Source organism: Mesoplodon bidens (assembly GCF_964165515.1).
Source record: "Mesoplodon bidens genome assembly, chromosome: 7".
In the NCBI taxonomy this organism is placed as follows: domain Eukaryota; kingdom Metazoa; phylum Chordata; class Mammalia; order Artiodactyla; family Ziphiidae; genus Mesoplodon; species Mesoplodon bidens.
In genome coordinates, this window is record NC_138164.1 from 116,356,325 (window position 1) to 116,374,628 (window position 18,304).

Genomic DNA, 18,304 nt, shown 5'->3' on the forward strand with positions numbered 1-18,304 from the left:
TCCTTGCCTTGTGTTTCTTAGGGATGCTTCTAACCTTCAGCATTAAGTAAGTTTGCAGGGTTTTGGTGGATACCTTTCGTCACGTTGAGAACCTTTTAATTCGAGTATGCTGTGTTTCTATCATGAATGAGTACAAAACTTTATTCTTCTGCATTTACGAGGATCAATTTTTTTCTTTAGTGTTAATGTGATGAATGAAATTAACACATTTCCCAACATTAAACCATCTCTGAATTCCTGGGATGATGATTTGTTTTAGGAAAGTGTCTTAAGTTCCAGTCAGCACTTCTGTCCCTCCGGGGAGTACACTTGGCGGTTCTATATTATATACTTTAACGTTGCTGAGAGAGTTGATCTTAAATGTTCGCACCATAAAAACAAAAAAGTTGAGATTACATGAGATGACAGAGGGGTTAGCTAACCGTACTGGAGTTTGCAACACACGTGTATCAAACCGTCACACAGCACACCTTCAACTTACGTTACGTGTCAAGCTTATCTCAATAAAGCTGGCAAAAAGAACGAACGTGTCCCTCAGAACCCCTTTCACTGGCCGGGACTCCTCTCTCTCACCATCTGCTTTCCATACTCTCAAGTCCCTGGGGCATGAGATAACAGGAAGGGGGAGGTCTAGAACTGTCCTAAAAGCCAGCGGTAACTTCTATCTTCCAAGAATCTTTAGAATCCTGTTTAATAAATGCCTAAGGGGAATTCCCTGGTGGCGCAGTGGTAAAGAATCTGCCTGCCAATGCAGGGGACATGGGTTTGATCCCTGGTCCAGGAAGATCCCACATGCCGCAGAGCAACTGAGCCCGTGTGCCACAACTACTGAGGCTGTGCTCTAGAGCCCACGAGCCACAACTACGGAAGCCCGCCCGCCCCAGAGCCCACGCGCCACAAATACTGAGCCCACATGCTGCAACTACTGAAGCGCGCAGACCACAACTACTGAAGCCTGCGCGCCTAGAGCCCGTGCTCCGCAACGAGAAGCCCGCGCGCCGCAACGAAGAGTAGCCCCTGCTCGCCGCAAGTAGAGAAAGCCCGTGCACAGCAACGAAGACCCAATGCAGCTAAAAAATAAACAAACAAATAAATAATAAATAAAATAAAATAAATAAATAATAAGATATCTGCTTCCCCTATGCTTATGTCTGTAAAGAAAAAAAAAAACCCACCCGCCTACTTTTAAAAGCTAATTTACCTTGAATTAAAAAAATAAGCCATGCTCACAAACTAGAGACACAAGGTTTGGCCGCGGCTGTTCCACAGCTATTCCAGGTCATCTGGGACAGCGCCACACGCTCTCCCGCCCCCGCTTCGGTGGGGACCCAGGGTACAGGCAGCCGGGCAGGTGAGTGGGAGGGGTGTGGGGCCTGTTGTGCCAGAAGAGGGTGAGAACTGTGCACACGCCAGGCTCTGGGGCCAGCCTGGCACCCTTAGGGCTTGGGCCTAACCCATTTGCCGGGGGAAAAACCGCCCCGGAGACTGACGAGAATCCAACCTCGCACGGGCAGGAAATACAAACGTGGTTGAGTTCTTGGGAAGGTGGGCTAACATGTTCCGAGACAACGGACGTAAACAGCCGAGGTGACAGACGTATTCTTCGTGCCCCTGAAGACAGGAAAAATCTGGAAAATTCTCCCTGGTTCGAGGCTGCAGCAGCAGGTCGAGGGCTGTGGAGCAGGGATTTGGGGCGGCCGAGTGTGGCTGCCCCAGCTGCGGGGACGGGCACCTCCTCCCATGAAGGCTGTGCTGTCCCTCCCCCGGCCACCCCCACTCGGCTCAGACTCCCCACTACTAGCACCCTGTAGAGCCCACCAGGACCCAGGCCTGCCCCCCACAAGTGGCCAGTGGGCCCTCGTCCCTCCCCACGGCCAGGGTCCCCACACCCCGCCGCAGCTACGGCTCTCCGCGAGCCACCCCGGAGGCTCCTGGTCACGGGCTGCCCCGCTCCCAGACCCGCACCCGTATCTTCTTCCCGAGCACCAACTCCGGCCACCTCGGCAGCACCTGCAACGGCCTTGTCTACTCCAGCTTCTGCAGGGAGCCGCTCACGAGGCAAAGGGGCCCCTTCAGTGGCAGCCCCAGCTGGAGCTGCAGCCAACTCATTTCCAAATAAAGCAACGCCCCACACAGGTCGGCTGTCTGCTCCCCCAGTGGCTACCTGAGCTGGGCCCAGAGGAGGGCGGGAGGCACGCAGAGACCCCAGGGCACCTCCTTTGTGGAGTCCGTTCCTGCCAGTGTGCACACGTAACCTGATTTGAGAGGCTGAGGACTTCCTGCCACTACCAGGTGAACAAGCCATCTGGATGGTGCTCTGGGGCAGGTCCCCACGTGAACTAAGCCGAGACTGGCAGAGAAACAGGGTGTGCGCACAGCAACCAAACTAAGGAAAGGCAGAGCCACGCTCAGAACGTCAGCTCAGAAACTGCGGCACTGCTCGCTCCAGAGGGGCTCCGGCCTGACACTCACACCGCTCAGAGCCGCAGACGGAGCTTTCCTGAAGCTGAAGCCCCGGGATGACGCGGGCAGGGCCCCGTCTGTCCTGCTCGCGGCTTCGTCCAGTGCCGGGTGCCCACGAGAACTTCGCTGCGCCCTCACCCACCGACAGCCTCTGGGGAGTTTCTGGCAGCTCCTGTTCTCCCTTCCAAGTCTGTCGGACGAGCACTGAACACACCTGGTTTCTCACTGTGACTCTGGTGGTTCTGACACTTCAGCTCACTTTTCCGTTGCTCTCGTTAAGAGTCCACGCCCTTCTGAGGCAAGACTGGACGGGCCCACACCAGTGGAGACGGTGGAGAAGGTCCTGCAGCCCCTCCCCAACCCCCAGTGGGGGCCGTGCCCCTCGGCTCAGGAAGCTCACGCTGCCCCGGGGGCAGGGACCACACAGGCTTCACCCAGCACCAGCGTCCCCACCAGGCATTAAGGGGGCAGAGCCCCCGGGGGTCTCGCTCACAACCCCCGGCTCGCTGGCCCCTGGGCAGATCCGCCCCTTCTAGGGGGCAACTGGGTAGCACCCATCAGGAGCCCCAAATGCTCATGCCCTTCATCTGCTACTTCCCCTGGACCTTTGGTCCCATGGATAATCAGACAGGTACACAAAGGTGTACACGTGGAAATTCACTACAGCCTGGTTTATTGCCACGAAATTGGAAACCCCCAAGTATGCAATCATACAGGACTGGTTAAGTAAACTGTAGTACATTCAAATGATGATAACAAATGATGATAAACAAGGAACCATCAAAAATCCAGTTCTCAAATGAAAAATTAACAAGGATGTGCATGTGTTAAGCCTGAGGTGAATACTGCCTGATACAAAACCACACATACAGTATGATGCCAACTTCTTGTTTTTACACCTGTGTACGTATACACACATACACATGCATTAAATCTTAACGGTGGTTATTTTCGTGAGTGGTTTTTATTTTTATTTAAAAATACTTTTTGTATTTTCCAAATTTTCTACGATAAATACACACCCTTACTGAGACAGAAACTTGTTACTAAATTGAGACCCTTCAGGAAAACTGACCACCCCTGCCCCGGAGCCGGCCCCTCGGGGAGGCTGGAGCCCGGACAGGCTGGGGCCCCTCCAGCTGTGAGGGGACGTCCCAGGGGTTGCCAGAAGGCCCCACGACTCCGGCGGGGGGCTGCGAATGGCGCCCTGTGAGCCCCCCAACAGCAGGGGGCACAACCACCAGCTCGAGGCCACGCCAAGCGCACTGGACGGCCCTGGGCGCCTCCGCCTGCAGGGAGACCCCCGTGACTAGCACAGAGAGGGCAGGGATGGGGGAGGAGCGGGGGCGGGGGAGGGTCCCCGGGGGCTAGCGCCCAAAGAGGAGGGGCTTCGAGGTGGCAGTGAAGCCGGCCAGCCAGGAGGGGCCCCAGAGGGGACGGGACACTCACACGCAGCAGCACAGACACAGAGCGACCCTCAGAACAGCAGGGCCACACGGGCACACACGGAGAAAGAAATGGCAAGTTACCTGGATGAGGTCTGGAAAATGGCCCGTCTTTAGCTTGTGTGACTCCAAAACATAAGAAAACCAAAATACTGGCCACAATACCTCTGCAAATAAAGAACAAACAGCCCTCAGTGTGCGGAAGCGCCAAGCTCCGGTCGGCTCCTCCCCGGCGGGAGGTGGGAGGGACCCCCGGGCGCCCACCACGGGGATGGCCCCTGACCCTGTTAGGGCAGAGCCAAGGCTCGGCCGCAGAGAGGCTGGCGGCCCAGCACTGCCGCCCTGGCCCCAGGGGCAGCACCACCCCGGGGAGAAGGCCCTGTCACTGGGCTGGGTCATGTGTACCGTCAAGAGCCACATCACTAAGACGTGTGGCACGTTAAAAACACACAAACAAAAAACCCCTAAAATTCCATACAGGATGATCCAGAGCTCACTAAAACCCTGAGATGGAAAGGTATTATTAGGATCAAACGGCTTCCCGCTCCAACAAGGCTGGGGCCCCGCTAGTAGCTCTTTCGTCCTGTGGGGCCACCGTATCCAGTCCCAGCAGGAACCCACCAGGAGACAGAGTGAAAGCCATGCAGACACAAACGGCACCCCTGCCCACGACGGAGGAGCAAGGCGGGCCCAGCTCACCCCGCCCATGGGGGAGTGTCATGCCACAAGGGTTCACAGTCTCGCGTTCGCAGGCCTGGGTGACTGCACATGAAGCTGCTGTGCACGGACACACTTCTCACGGGACGCCCGAGGCCGCTGTCCCCAGGAGCAGGTCTGAGGACGTAAAGCCCTGTCTCTGGCACTCAGCGGTGGGGTGGGGTGCAGGCGAGGCTGCCCTGGGGGCAACGGTCACCCTTCCAGGGTCTGGTGAAAGGGCCGCTAGATACCCTCCCGCCCCAAAGGGATGATGTGGGAAAATCTGTCACCCAGAAGGACTTTTAGAGGAAAGCAAATAAATTACACTTTAAAATAATCTTTTAATTTTAGAACAGAAAAGTTACAAAGATAGTACAGAATTTCCCACACTCTGTGAGCGTGGGACAGCTGTCACCGTCAGTGAACCAACACTGATACAGTAACTGAAGTCCACAGATTTTTCCTTCAGATTTCTTTACTTTCTATCTAAAGTCCTTTTCCTATTCCAGGACCCCATCCAGGGCCCCACATGACAGTCCTCAAGTCTCCTTAGGCTCCTCTGGCCTGGGACAGGTTCTCAGACTGGCCCTGTTTTGAGGAACACTGGCCAGGTATTTTGTGGAATGCCCCTTAATGAAGGCTGTCTTTTTTATTAGATCAGGGCTGTAGGATTTTTGGAAGTGAGATCACAGATGTTAAGGACCATCTTCACATCAAATCAAGGGTATACGCCATCAACACGATTCTGATTGTTGGTGCTGACCCGGACCCCCTGGCAGAGGTGTGTCTGTCGGGTCCCCTCCACGCCTCACCTTAGGGAGGGAGCCCCCCCACCCACCCACCACCGCACAGCTGGCAGGGAGCAGCTCTGCAACCTGATGGGAAACCTTCTGTGCAGGAGGTTTGTCTCTACTCCCCGATTCACTAATGTGTTCGGTCATGTCTTACTCAGCCCAGATGTGTGGGTACCTACGTTACACGCTGGGTTATAATTCAATACTTGATTGATTTCGCTGCTCAAATTATTCCAGCTTTGGCCGCAAGGAGCTTTCATTTGGCTCCTGTACTGTTCTGACACGCCCCATCTTTGTGGAGGTTTGTATTGTTGTTTCTGAGCACCTCCCTCCTTTCTGGTGCTAGAAGACGCTCCAGGCCCATCTTGGGGGTTCCCTGTCCCAGCCCTGCAACTGGCCATTTGTCCAGGGAGCCTGGTTCCTTTACTGGAGAACAAATGCTCTTAGGAACCAAGATCTGGGGGCCCGTGTGCTCCTTGCCTCTGGGCCCTCTCGGCCGACAGATCAACAAGATACGTGTGTGCCAACCTTGCATACACACACGGTACAAGTATTTCTGTGTGTAACCACCTGTCTCTACATTAAACGAACGTGAGTTCTCACTGATGTCTCCAACCAGCATCTGTTATCCACGGATCATTCTCCCCTTGGTCGCCTGTAACCTCCCACTCCTCCGGGGTGAGACTCCCGGCCCCCACCATCCGTGTACTTTCCTGTTCAATACCAGCGTACGTGTACAGCAGGGACACGGTTGTTGACCCATGCCCCATGGGAAACAACTTCACCACTAGAGCCCAGTGCTGTGTGCATGTCCCTTGCCTTCAGGCCTACAGACCCCACTTGTTTCCAAAGTGACTCAGGTCAGCACCTTTTGTATGTTCTCCTGTCACAGTCTGCATTCCTTCCTGGGGTCCTCCACCTCTTAAACGACTATTTTTTTTTTTTTTTAATTTTTGGCTGCATTGGGTCTTCGTTGCTGCACGAACGCTTTCTCTAGTTGCGGCGAGCGGGGGCTACTCTTCGTTGTGGTACGTGGGCTTCTCATTGCAGTGGCTTCTCTTGCTGCAGGGCACGGGTTCTAGGCGCGCAGGCTTCAGTAGTTGTGGCTCGCGGGCTCTAGAGCGCAGGCTCAGAAGTTGTGGCACACAGGCTTAGTTGCTCCGCGGCATGTGTGATCTTCCCGGACCAGGGCTCGAACCCCTGTCCCCTGCATTGGCAGGAGGATTCTTAACCACTGCACCACCAGGGAAGCCCCTAAATGATTTTTAAGATTTGCATACTTATGTTTACTCTTTGTGTTGTTCAGTCCTATGGGTTTTGACAAACACACAGGGTCCTGCATTCACCATTACAATATCAACAGAACAGTTTCAAGAGCCTAAACAAATCTCACACTCCATCTATTCATTCCCCGCCTGCCCTGGGAAACCACTGATCTTTCTACCATCACATAGTTTTGCCTTTTCCAGAATGTCACAGCGTTGGACTCATACAGTATGTAGCCTTTTCAGGCTGGCTTCTTTCCCTCAACAATATGCATTTAAGCTTCGTCTCTGTCTCCATGGCTTGATAGCTCATTTCTGTTTATTACTTAATGATATTCCATTGCATGAAGGTACCAGTTTGTTTACCCACTCACCCACTAAGGACATTTTGGTGGCTTCCAAGTTTTGGTGATTGTGAACAAAGCTGCTACAAATGTCCATGTTTTGGTGTGGACTTAAGTTTTCAGCTCCTCTGGGTAACTACCAAGGCACACAGCTGCTGGATTATGTTTAGTTCTCTGAGAGAGTCTCCAACCATCTTCCAAAGCGGCTGCCCCGTTCATGTTCCTGCCGGTGATGGATGAGAGCTCCTGTTGCTCAGATCCTCGCCAGCGCCCGGTGTTGCCGTGTTTTCAATCCTGGTCACTCGAGCAGGTGTGTAGTAGCGTCTCCTCTCCAAGCTGATGCATGGTGCTGAGCGCGTCCTTTCACGCACCTGTGTCCTCTTTGGTGTCTGTCCAGACCTTCTGCCCGGTTTGTAACTGTGCTGCTGGTTTTCCTACCGCTGAGCTTCAAGAGTTCTTTGCACAGTGCATACAGATACTTCATCAGATGTGTATTTGGCAAATATTTCCCACCAGCCTGTGGCTTGTCTTTTCTTTGTCTCAGCAGTATGTTTTGCAGAGCAGAAGTTTTTAATTTTAATCAAGTCCGACTTATCAGTTTTTTCTTCTATGGATCATGCTTTTGGTGTTCTATCTAAAAAGTCATTGGGACTTCCCTGGCAGTCCAGTGGTTAAGACTCCACACTTCCACTGCAGGGAGCGCGGGTTCGATCGCTGGTCGGGGAACTAAGATCCCACGCGCCTCATGGTGAGGCCAAAAAAAACCGGCATCGTCAAACTCAATCAAGGTCACCAGATTTTCTCCCACGTTTTCTTTAAGAAGTTTTATAGTTTTCTATTTTATATTTAGGTCTATAATCCATTTCGAATTCATTATTGTGAAAAGTGTAAGGTCTGTATCTAGATTATTTTGTTGAAAATTCTCCTTTCTCCACTGACTTGCCTTTGCTCCTCTTTGTGTGGGGCTACTTCTGGGCTCTCTACTTGTCCAGCCTGCTGCCAGCACCACTGTCCTGACCACCACTGCACAGCTTTATGGTCAGGCTTGAAGCCAGGCAGCGTCAGTCCTCTGCCTCTGTTTTTCAGTATTGTGAATACATTATATTTCTACACATTACAAATATGCAAAATATGTTTATATTGTACATGTATTGATTTATTTACACATTTACACATGCATATGTGTATATATACGTAAACATCCCAATGTCACCAACAGATAATGGATCAAGGAACTGTGGCGTGTCCACACGGTGGACCACCCCGTGGCAATGGACCAGGATGACCGCTGACAGACACGGCAACGTGGGTGTCACAAAACCATCATGCCGAGTGGGAGGGGCCAGACAGAAGGGCGCACGCTGGGTGAGACTGTACAACAGGCAAGAAGGGCCTGTGGGGACGGATCGGTGGTGGCCTGTGGCCAGCAGTGCAGACTGACCGCAGCCCTCAGAGGAAACTCAGCGTGTGCCTCCACCTAGTTGTGGCACGTAGATGAGCCATACGTTTTAATTACGTGCATGTTATATTAAATGACACAACAATAAAGTTGGCCTAGGAAGAAAAATCTACTCCCTTAAAGTGACAGAACTTGTTAGATCCACAATGACACACAAGATGAAACTGAAAGCTTAAGGGAAACGAACCAATTTCCTAGATTTTTAACAATGTAAATATTAATTAAAAAAAAATAAGCGTAACCTTTGAGAAGTATTTTACATATACAAAACCTACCCCTGAGAGCATCAAAAGCTGACATAATAAAAATCAGCAGCCCCAGCGGCCTCCCGAGACCGGGGGTGGGGGACCTCATCACAGCCCAGGCAGATGTGCTGACGTGGGGGGCAGGCTGTGGGCCCCTCTGGGGTCCACGGGGGTGAGAGTGGACTCAGCAGAAATGAACCCACACGCGTATGCGACTGTCCCTGGAAGAAGCCGCAGAGCCTCAGACAGGTGAGTGTGGGGCTCCAGGCTCCTAGGAGTAGGCTCCAGGCACCACCAGCAGCCGTACAGGGCCAGGAGAGCAGCTCCTCTGTGCCCCTGCAGTGGGCCGAGAGGGCCAGAGATGGTGGCTACGATGTCCTGTGTCCCCAGAGCACAGAACTTCAGGGCAGAGCAGTGCCTAGGGCCCTCGAATTCCCACCCACCTGCCTTCCCCCAGCCCCGCCTTCAATGAAATCACACAGGGGACCCCAGGGAGAGGACCCAGGTGTCCCTCTTGGTGGCACCTTCTGGCTCACTGTGCCAACCTCTCTTGGGCAGAAACAGCTCAGGAGAAAGGCCAGTGCAGGAAGAAGAGGTGGGGAAGCACCCACTCGGGTCCACAGCTGCTGTCCCGGACGAGGCCAACAAGCCCCCTCGACGTTGGGGGTCTGAGCCCCTGGGCACAGGGCAGGGCCCGGGGCAGCAAGTCTTTGTGACTCGCCTGGCAGGCGTCTGGTGAGTGAGACCCAACCCCTGCCTCGGGCGGCGTCCGGGACGCAGCGCGTGGGCCCACTCTTGCTGGGGGGGGCGCCGCTCTTGCCTCGTGACTAGTCTTGCCCTGTGACGTCATAACTGCTCATCTCTAGCCCAACTTCACAGCCACATGGGGACACCTCTTCAGTGTGACCAAGCTCTACTTTTTGGTTCTCCCTGCCTGGCTGTGCCCAGCAGACGCTGCAAACCCTCCATAACCACGTGCTGGCAAACAAATGCACAGGAAAGGCCAAGTTCCAGCTGGAAACCCCCTTGAGGCAGACGTGGGGCTCCGTCTCCAGGTCCACAGGCCCAGCGTCCCCCTCAGAGACCCACCCAGAGGGGCCCAAAGAGCAGCCCAGCTCCCTCCTCTGCTCTGGGCTCCGCGACCCCTGCTGCCAGGCCTGCGGTGTGATCACACGGGGCTGGGCAGGGCTGGGCAGGCCGGGCGGGAGGCCTGCGCCTTACAGGGGAGGGTGACACACACCTCCTGGTGTCCTGGACCCAGGCGTCTACACCACAGTCCAGGCGGAGAGTGAGACCCCTGGGTGAAGGTGTACGAGCCCAGCCCACCACCCAAAGCTGATCAACGGTCTCCTGCCACCCCTGTCCCTTCCTGGCCTCCTCTAGAGGTCCCACCAGAGCAGGTGGAGCCTGGGCCCCAGGATCAGAACAGCAACGGGGGCTTCGTGGCACCAGAGAGGGAGAGGTGAGTCCGTCCAGCGTAGAAAATGCACAGAAACGAGTTCTGAAACCAGCTAGTTTTCCCCACGCACTTCTAAGACTGGCCCCAGAATCCATGGGATTCAGGCAAAGGACACAAACCTACCAGCTAGTCTATTTCTGGAGATAATGCTGGAAAGACAGTCTACCCACTTCCTGCCCTGCAGGATGAGATGGACCCCCAGACTCCTAAAGCCAGTTTAAAACTTTCAAAAAGTCTTCTAATCAACAGAGTGTAGAAGAATGGTGCTAGCTGATGGGAACCACCCCTGGCCTCACAAAGAGCCCAGACACTCAAATTCACGGTCACTATGATATTGTGATTTATAGCAAGAAATACGTATTTGGTCTTCATCTGTTTCTGGCCAGAGCTCCTAAAACCCCTGGTATTGCCCAAGCGCTGAGGGCTACAAAGGTATCTTTTGTTATGTTAACGAGGTGACTTTTGGACCCCACCACGGATGGGAGCCGGTTGCAAGGGGGCCTAGCAGACAACTGGAGGGCTGGAACTCTCCGTCCTACCCCCAGACCCCTGGGGAGGGGTAAAGATTAAGTCAATCGTTAGTGGCCAGTGATTTAATCAATCACGCCATGTGAGGAGGGCCTCCCTAAACCCCAGCAGCACGGGGGTTCAGAGCCTCCAGGCTGGTGACCGCGTGGACGCTCTGCATCCCATCCCCACACCTTGCCCTATGCGTCTCTCCCATCTAGCTGTTCCGCCATCTTTCTATGATAAACCTTTGATAATAAATAAGTAAAATGCTTCTCTGAGTTCTGTGAGCCGCCCTAGCAAATTAACTGCACCCAAGGAGGAGGCGGTGGGAACCTATGGTTTACAGCCCGGCAGGTGATGACCGCTCTTGCGACTGGAGTCTAAGTGGGGAGGGGATGCAGTCTGGCCGGACCGGGACCGTGGGGCCTGGCGCTGCCTGGGACGGTGTCAGAACTGAGCTGGCCTGCGGCACACTCAGGTGGGGCCTGGGGTGCTGAGGGTGGGATGTGTGGGGAAGCCGCCCCGGCGGAACTGACCTGAACCCCTTTAAACCCCTCCCTGGAGCCGCCACAGCACCTTCCGGTTTCTCGCGCGCAAATGCAGCATGAGCAGCAGGTCCCACGGCAGCCATGCTGTCGATCCCAGGGATGGGGACGGGCAGAAGAGGGGCTGAAAGTGCCACACAGCACCCAGGGACCCCACCAGCCGCGTGGAGCGAGGCTGGGCCGGGCCGGTACCTCTTGGTGTTGTAGGCCGTGTCCCGCGGTGTCTCTTCCAGCAGCGTCACGTAGCCCAGCACGCAGGTGAGGATGAAGAGCACGCTCAGGGTGTGGGCCCGCCTGCAACGCAAACAGCCCGCGTCGGTGCACGGAAAGCACGCGTGGGACCGCGGCGCGACGGGCCGCCAGAGGAGCGAGCTCGGCCCTCGACCTCCAGCTCAAAATCCCCAGAGTGCCAGCTATGGCTGTGTGACTCCCAGACAGTCCTGTGCCGGCGCGGCGGCCCGTTCGGGCAGGGAGAGCGGACAGCGCATTGGCTCGAGGCGTCCCGGGCAGGCGGCTCTGGTTCAGAGGGACCAGGCAGCCGGTTAAGTGGGCTCCAGGCACCGAGCAAGATCGCCCCGAGACCAACCTCGTGATTCATGAAGTGCCCATGGCTGAGAGATTCGCCGGGATGACAGCGGAGCACTGGCGGCAGAGAGAGGCCCCAGGGCCGGAGCGAGAAGGGCGCGGGCCAGCCACGGCCGCCTGCCCAGAAGACCGGGCAGAGGGACGGCTGCCCGGTGGGGATGAGACGTGGGCTCCCCGCTTCCGCCTGCCCACCCTGGCTGGGCCTCCAGAGCTCCGATGTGGGAAAGGGGCGGCGCTCGGCAGGCAGCGGGCGGCCTCTCCTGGAACCAGCACCAGACCGCACGCCGCCCAGTCACATACCCGCCCGGGCCCCTCTGCCTGAACAACTACCTGCAGAGGGGCCAGAGGCCCAGCTTCCGTGTCCGTGGACAGACGATGCAGCCCTGCTTTTCTAAACGAGGGCACCTCCAGCCTTGAAGGGCACCCTGAAGACGAGTGAACAAACACGCGAAAAGCATCGAGCCCAGTACTGGCCTCCCGTCAAAACTCCGTGAAACACGCAGTGAAGAAACGAAAAAGCCAGCCACCAGCCGGGAGAAAACATTGATGACACATACACCCGACAAAGGCCTTTGTACCCAGAACACATAAAGAGCTCTTACAACTCAACGATAAAGACGATCTCCCGAAATACGAACAAAAGATTGAACACACACTTCAAAGAAAAAGATCAACAAATGGCCAGTACCACACGAAAAGACGTGCAGCATCCCTGGTCGCCGTGGGAGCAGACATGCAGCACGGCAGTCAGCAGTGCCCGCCCCTGGGACGGGACCCCCTGGGACGGGACCACAGACGGCACAAGTGCCTTTGAGGAAGGGTCCTCACGAGGACGCGGAGCCACCAACACTCACACATTCCAGGTGGGGCCGCAAAAGGGTGCAGCCGCTTTGAAGAAGCTTCCCAGTTTTGTACAAAGTTAAACAGAGTCTACCACCCAAGCCAGCCATTCCTGCCAAGTGTTTACTTGTGAAAAATGAAAGCATATGTCCATTCAAAGACTTGTATGTCGACGTTAACCCCATGCTGACAGCCAGGCATGAAAGCAACCCGCTGTCTGTTTCCACCGACAAGACTCACAGGAGGTGGCGATAGAGCATGGATGGCAGATTGGCAGGGGAGGTGCTGGGGCAGCAGCTTCCAGGATGAGGGAATGTCCTGCATCCCTACCCCAGTGGTGGGCACCATGTGCAAGGCACTGGAGTGTGGATACGGACCCTCAAGTGGGTGTGTGTCATGGAAAGCAATCGTCCCTTGATTCAAGTAATTTTCTAAAAAGCAGGAGTGGGGCTGCATGAGATTAGGCTGGCGCTAGAGACCTGGACCATAGCTAGAGCCCATCCCGACATCCGGCAGACCAGCCCTCTTCTCCATCCTGATTATTCTTGCATATTTACTCTCCCATCTTAACTGTGACATCAGTCTGACAGCTGCCACAAATAATTCTAGTAGGATTCTAATTGGAACTGCACTGAATTTATAAATTAGCCCAGGAAGAACCGATGAGTCACAACGAGATGAGAGTTCCCCACCCACAAGACGCGGAATATCTCTCCATCTATTCAGGTGTCACGCCCTTCACTTAAGTTTTATTTTCTTTGTGAAAACAAGAACAAAAAGTCATGTTCAGATAAGTTAGCTCCAAGTAAAGAAAGCAGAGAGCACATTCTTTTGCCATATTTCACAATACTGGCATTTAAAACTATTAGAAGTGAACCAAACTCCTATTTTAACTATTTTTATACAATTCAATATTAATATATTCACATTTGAGTCCTAGGCCATGAGGGAACTTCAGGAAAATCTCAGCCTTTCCGCTGAACTCTGTAGAGTAAACATTTCAGTGCCCGAGAGATCTGTGGAATAATTACAGCACACAGACTACATTATAAGGTCCTACTTTAGACCTTCACTCCTAAGGTTCTCCGGATGTGGTGACCCAGAAACTGATCCTCTGCCGGACATTAGCCAACACCTACACACAGAGGGACCCAGCTGCCTCTCCTGGGTCTAGGACATGGCCCAACCTTCCCGCCCCGGAGGGGACATCAGATTTTAGCAGGGAGAACAAGAGTCACTGAGAACCCACCAGGGACCGAGGGCATCTGGATTACGAGGGTGACAACGATAAGGCATGGGCCTCTCTGTCACCTTGGCCCCTGAGGCTGGTCAGAGCTGTAAATGGCAGTGTCAGGGTCATGCAGCTCGGTGATGAGGGTCTGGGGTCTGAGCCCTGCTCAGGATGCCTCTAGCCCACCTGTATCACCTCATAAACCCTTGCCGTGAGGTGATGAGACCCAGGGCCAGTGGGCCTGAGTGACCCAGACACTAAGCGGCACAGAGCAGCTACCAGGTGCCAACAAACCCCAATCCTGTCTCCCTGAGCTGTCGTTCCAACACAGCAAGACACACAGAGGTCTGGGCATGGGGACAATGGAACGGGGTGGGGTGGGGTGCAGAATTAGGGAGGGCCTCACGCAGGACACCTGGGGACGCAGGTCCAGGCCAGCAACGCGAGAGCAAAGGGCTGAGGGGCCACCATGGCTGGAGGAGGGGGTCCTGCCCTGGGAGGCCCGGACTCACGTCGGTGGGGCAAGAGCCGCTGCAGAGCCGAGAGCAGATGGGGCTGCCTCGCGACACTCCAGGGCGGGCAGGAGATGCTGGGAGTGGCTGGCCTGGATCTGCCCAGAAGGTACAGCTGACACTCTGGACGGGATGTGGAGCCCAAGCCGGCTGAGCGTGACTGAGCAGAACCGCTCAGGGCCGGCTGGGTTCAGCTCCAGGCCTGTGTAGACGTGCCTGCTGGGCCGTGGGCGGAGCCACGGGACAGCACCCTCGGCAGGCAGGCCGGCAGGCAGGCAGGCAGGCAGGTCCAGTCCCCTGAGCTCCAGAATGCCCACTGCCTGCCCCAGGGTCACGGTCATGCCTACCCTGGTGAGCATTTTCAGAGGAAAAAAGCAAAAAACAGGAATAAAGTCAGAAATCAAGATGTTAGAATTGGTCCCAAAGGTCCCTGCTTTTCAGCCGCTGCAGCACAGACTCCTCACCAGGCTTCTTTTCAGCTCAAACACCAAGTCTGAGCTCAGATTTCTCCTCAGAAACCATGGAGGCCAGAGGAAGTGGGACAAAATTTGTAAAGCAGTGAAAGAAAAGAAACGTTAAACCAGGATCCCATGTCCAGCAAAAACATCCTTGAGGAACGAAGGTGAACTAAACATGCGTGGATGGAGGACGAAGTGAAGGATCCGGTGCCGGCAGACCTGCTCTAAAAGAATCACTCACTCCAGGAAGGTCTCTAGACAGAAGGGAAGTAAGACTAGAAGGAAACTACGTGGGCAGGAAGGAAGACGGAGCTGCTGAGATGGGAAGGCTGGGCAGGTCAGGTACTGTCCTCATGAACACTGTGTGACGGGGGCCACCAGAGCCCAAGGGGAGAGGCCAGACGTACTGAGATGGACTTGATGTGGCAAAGCGAGGATGCTGGGGCTGGAAAAGCTCTGCATGTTCGCTGTGGCCACAGAGACGTGATAAAAACGACAGGTCGGTGGCGCAGGACAGCAGGGGAAGACTCTGTGTCCCTCTCGGATGCCAGAGCTGGGCAACGACCTCTTGCTCCTAGTTCCCAGTGCCCAGGAAGACAAATGCACCGTTTGGTTGAGTGACTAATAGATGACGTGGGGGATCCAGGCACAGGGAGAGATCGGCCGTAAATCCTGTGACTCCAGCCACTGGGCCAGGGTGAGGGCATGAAGACAGCAGGCTCCCTGCCAAGGCGAGCGGAAAATACCCAGTTGTCGGCCCCTGTCTAGAGATGACCGTACTCACATGCTGAGCGGGCAGGGAGGCAGACTGCCAGACCAATCAGAGACGGTGCGAAGATGTGGCTGTGAGACTGAGTGCACAGCAGCGGCTCGGCCAGGGAACGTCAGGACCAGAAGGCCTGTCCCAGGCCTGCGAGAGGCACCTGGGGCCACCAAACCTCCTGGCCTGCTGACCAGCAGGACCAAAAAGGCACCAGCTGGCAAGTCATGCTGCCCTGATGTGGGCGAAGCTGGCAAACCCCAACCCACACTGACTGAGGAACATGGGGCGTCTCAGATCTGCCCCGCAGATTCTCACAGCTACTGTGAGACGTGTTGCTGATGGCAGAGCCCGCGCTCACCAAACGCTCAATGCTGTAAGATGCGAGCATGCAGTGAGCATTTCCAAAATGTTACAACCATCCATCTTGTCGCTGACTCGAAGCGTGGTGACCCAACAGCGATTCACCTATCTTCCACCTATAGGTGGCTATGTCCAGAAGCACCCGTCGGGGCACTAGGTCTCCAAGAGCGTCCAGAACAATTTTCAGAAAAATCGAGCTGCCGCATCTTTGCGCTGTGTCTGCCGTCCTGAACGTTTCCACCAGGCGTTCACCAATGAAGACAACCACGACTGGCAGAAGAGGTGGTGTCTGTGCCACCGCAGACCCCAGCGGTCCTCTTGCCCCCTCCCCAAGGTCCAGTTTGGGGCAGCCCAGCCTTGGGCTCCACGGCTGACTCCTAATTCCATACTCTGTGGCTGACAAGTAATAACAAAGAAACTCACAATCCTCATACATGGCCCCCAAGAAGCCCAGGCTCCTTTGGAAACGAAAACTGTAAAAACAAGGTTTTGAACATGCAAGAGTTCTTCCAAGTAATTTTGGAACATATAGGCGTTTCCACAAATACATACTTTTTAGTCTTTATGTTAATTTTTTGGTAACATCCATTAATAAAATTCCCTAAAACTCAAAATAAAGAGTTTTTAAAATCCCAGCACAGCAAGTCAATGATGAGAGACTCAGAAGAAGGTAAGTGGCTGGGCCCTGCAAGTAAAAATAAGTCATTCTCGCCAGGTGAGCATCTGGTTACCTGCCTTGAGGAAACGTGAAGCTTCTTCCCCTGCACAGGTGAGGGCAGAGGCCCGGGACGCAGCAACAACCACACACACCAGCACCCCACACACCTGCGGTGCGGAGGCTGCAGACACCCGCCCAGGAGGCCCAGGAGGCCAGTACCGGGAACTGGCAGCCCCGCGGCGCGCCCTCCTTGGAGCCTTCCTGGCTCCATCAGGCCTCCCCACAAGTGAGCGCAGCTACAGCAGGCCTTTCTGTGTCCCCATGGGCAGGGACCCGCGGGCCGCTGCTCTGTGCTTCTAAAGAAACCCGCACGTGCCCTCGTAACCCTCTGGTTTCTGTGAGCACTGCTCAGCACCCCCTTGGCCAACATGCTGAGCCTTCTGAGGCTCCAGTCTTGTGCCAGAACCTAAGTTTCTTGTTTAGTTCTCTGTTGTATCCCCTAGAACAGCAACTGGCACCCCCAAAGTATGCACTGAACGAATGGGAAAGGAAAGCAAGCCTGGGCACCACTCCAGAACCTCAGTCTCCCTCCTGTGGTAACCAGCTGGGCTTTCGGAGGACGGTGCCCTCTGTCCTGAAGTCTGAAGGGGTCCTGTCCCCCGAGCAGGAGACGCCTGGTCCACTCACAGAATGTCTCTAGCTCTGGGGCCACACCCCCGCCGAGGAGGGCACCCCACCCCTCTCCCCCTGGCTCCAGGCCACTGGAGCACAGTATCTTCCCAGAGCAAGGCTGGGTGGCCACCCCCAGCAGCAGCTGCCCACACCCACAGGGAAGATCCCGACCTCGTTAGATGCAGGGATGCCTCCCCCACCACATCCGCTTCCCTGTCTCTCCCGAGTCAGATACAAGCAAGACACCAGTGGCCCCACGTGCACCTCCCAAGGTTTCCAGCTGTGCCGTACCTCGCCGACTGTCCAGTGGCTCCGTCAGGCTCTCCTCCTTTCCTGCTCGCATTTTCTCTGCGGTCCCAGGCTCCCTATCTGAGGAGCTGCTTCCACATGGCATCCTTGCTGCCTACATGTCTGTCTCTCCCATGAGCTCTCTTCGCACCAAAGCCACAAATGTCCCCAGGGCCTACCACGGGATACAACTTTAGGTGGCCGTGAACTGAGTAGCATAGAACGGCCACAGCCCTCCTCCCAAGAAGCACACTTTCTAGCGTATGGGGTTTGTGCCCCTAAGAAGCAAGGAAAGAGATGCTCAGACTGGCGAAGGGTAGCCCAAGGTCACTGAGCCATCAGGTGCACGAGCCACACCTGGGACCTGTTGGTCCAAGACTGCTTTCCTGGACCCTCAAACGCAGAAGTGCCCAACTCGGCCTAAAGCAACATCATGAACTCTTCCAACTCTGCTCCTGGCGGTCCCTCCCTCCCTGACCCCCGCGAAGGGAGACTAGAGGACAGCCTGACCCCGAGGCTTGGCCGGGACCGAGCTGCACAGGGGTCAAAGGGCTGACCTGGCGAGGAGCCACTAAAGAGAGGAAGAGCCTTCCTCTACACTAGTTCGCTCAGCCCCTGGCACGGAGTAAGGTGTCGATATTACCGCCACGTGCCGGGGGAGGAGACGATCATTTCACACGGAATCAGCACCGTCAGCGAAAGGGATCACGAC

The 18,304-nt window shown here is 55.2% G+C and overlaps 1 protein-coding gene across 2 annotated transcripts in view; it reads right to left on the reverse strand.

Moving 5' to 3' along the window:
• The window catches only part of PTDSS2 (phosphatidylserine synthase 2), a 29,591-nt gene that overhangs the window by 10,706 nt on the left and 581 nt on the right, over positions 1 to 18,304 (reverse strand). The window contains exons 2-3 of one of the 2 annotated variants that reach the window (XM_081240164.1): positions 11,418 to 11,519; positions 3,993 to 4,075 (exon numbers count right to left, since the gene is read on the reverse strand). The exons of the other annotated variant lie outside the window; for it this stretch is intronic. Coding sequence (XP_081096290.1) covers positions 3,993 to 4,075; positions 11,418 to 11,519 — 185 coding nt within the window. The remainder of the gene's footprint in view (positions 1 to 3,992; positions 4,076 to 11,417; positions 11,520 to 18,304) is intronic. 2 annotated transcript variants of the gene reach the window in all.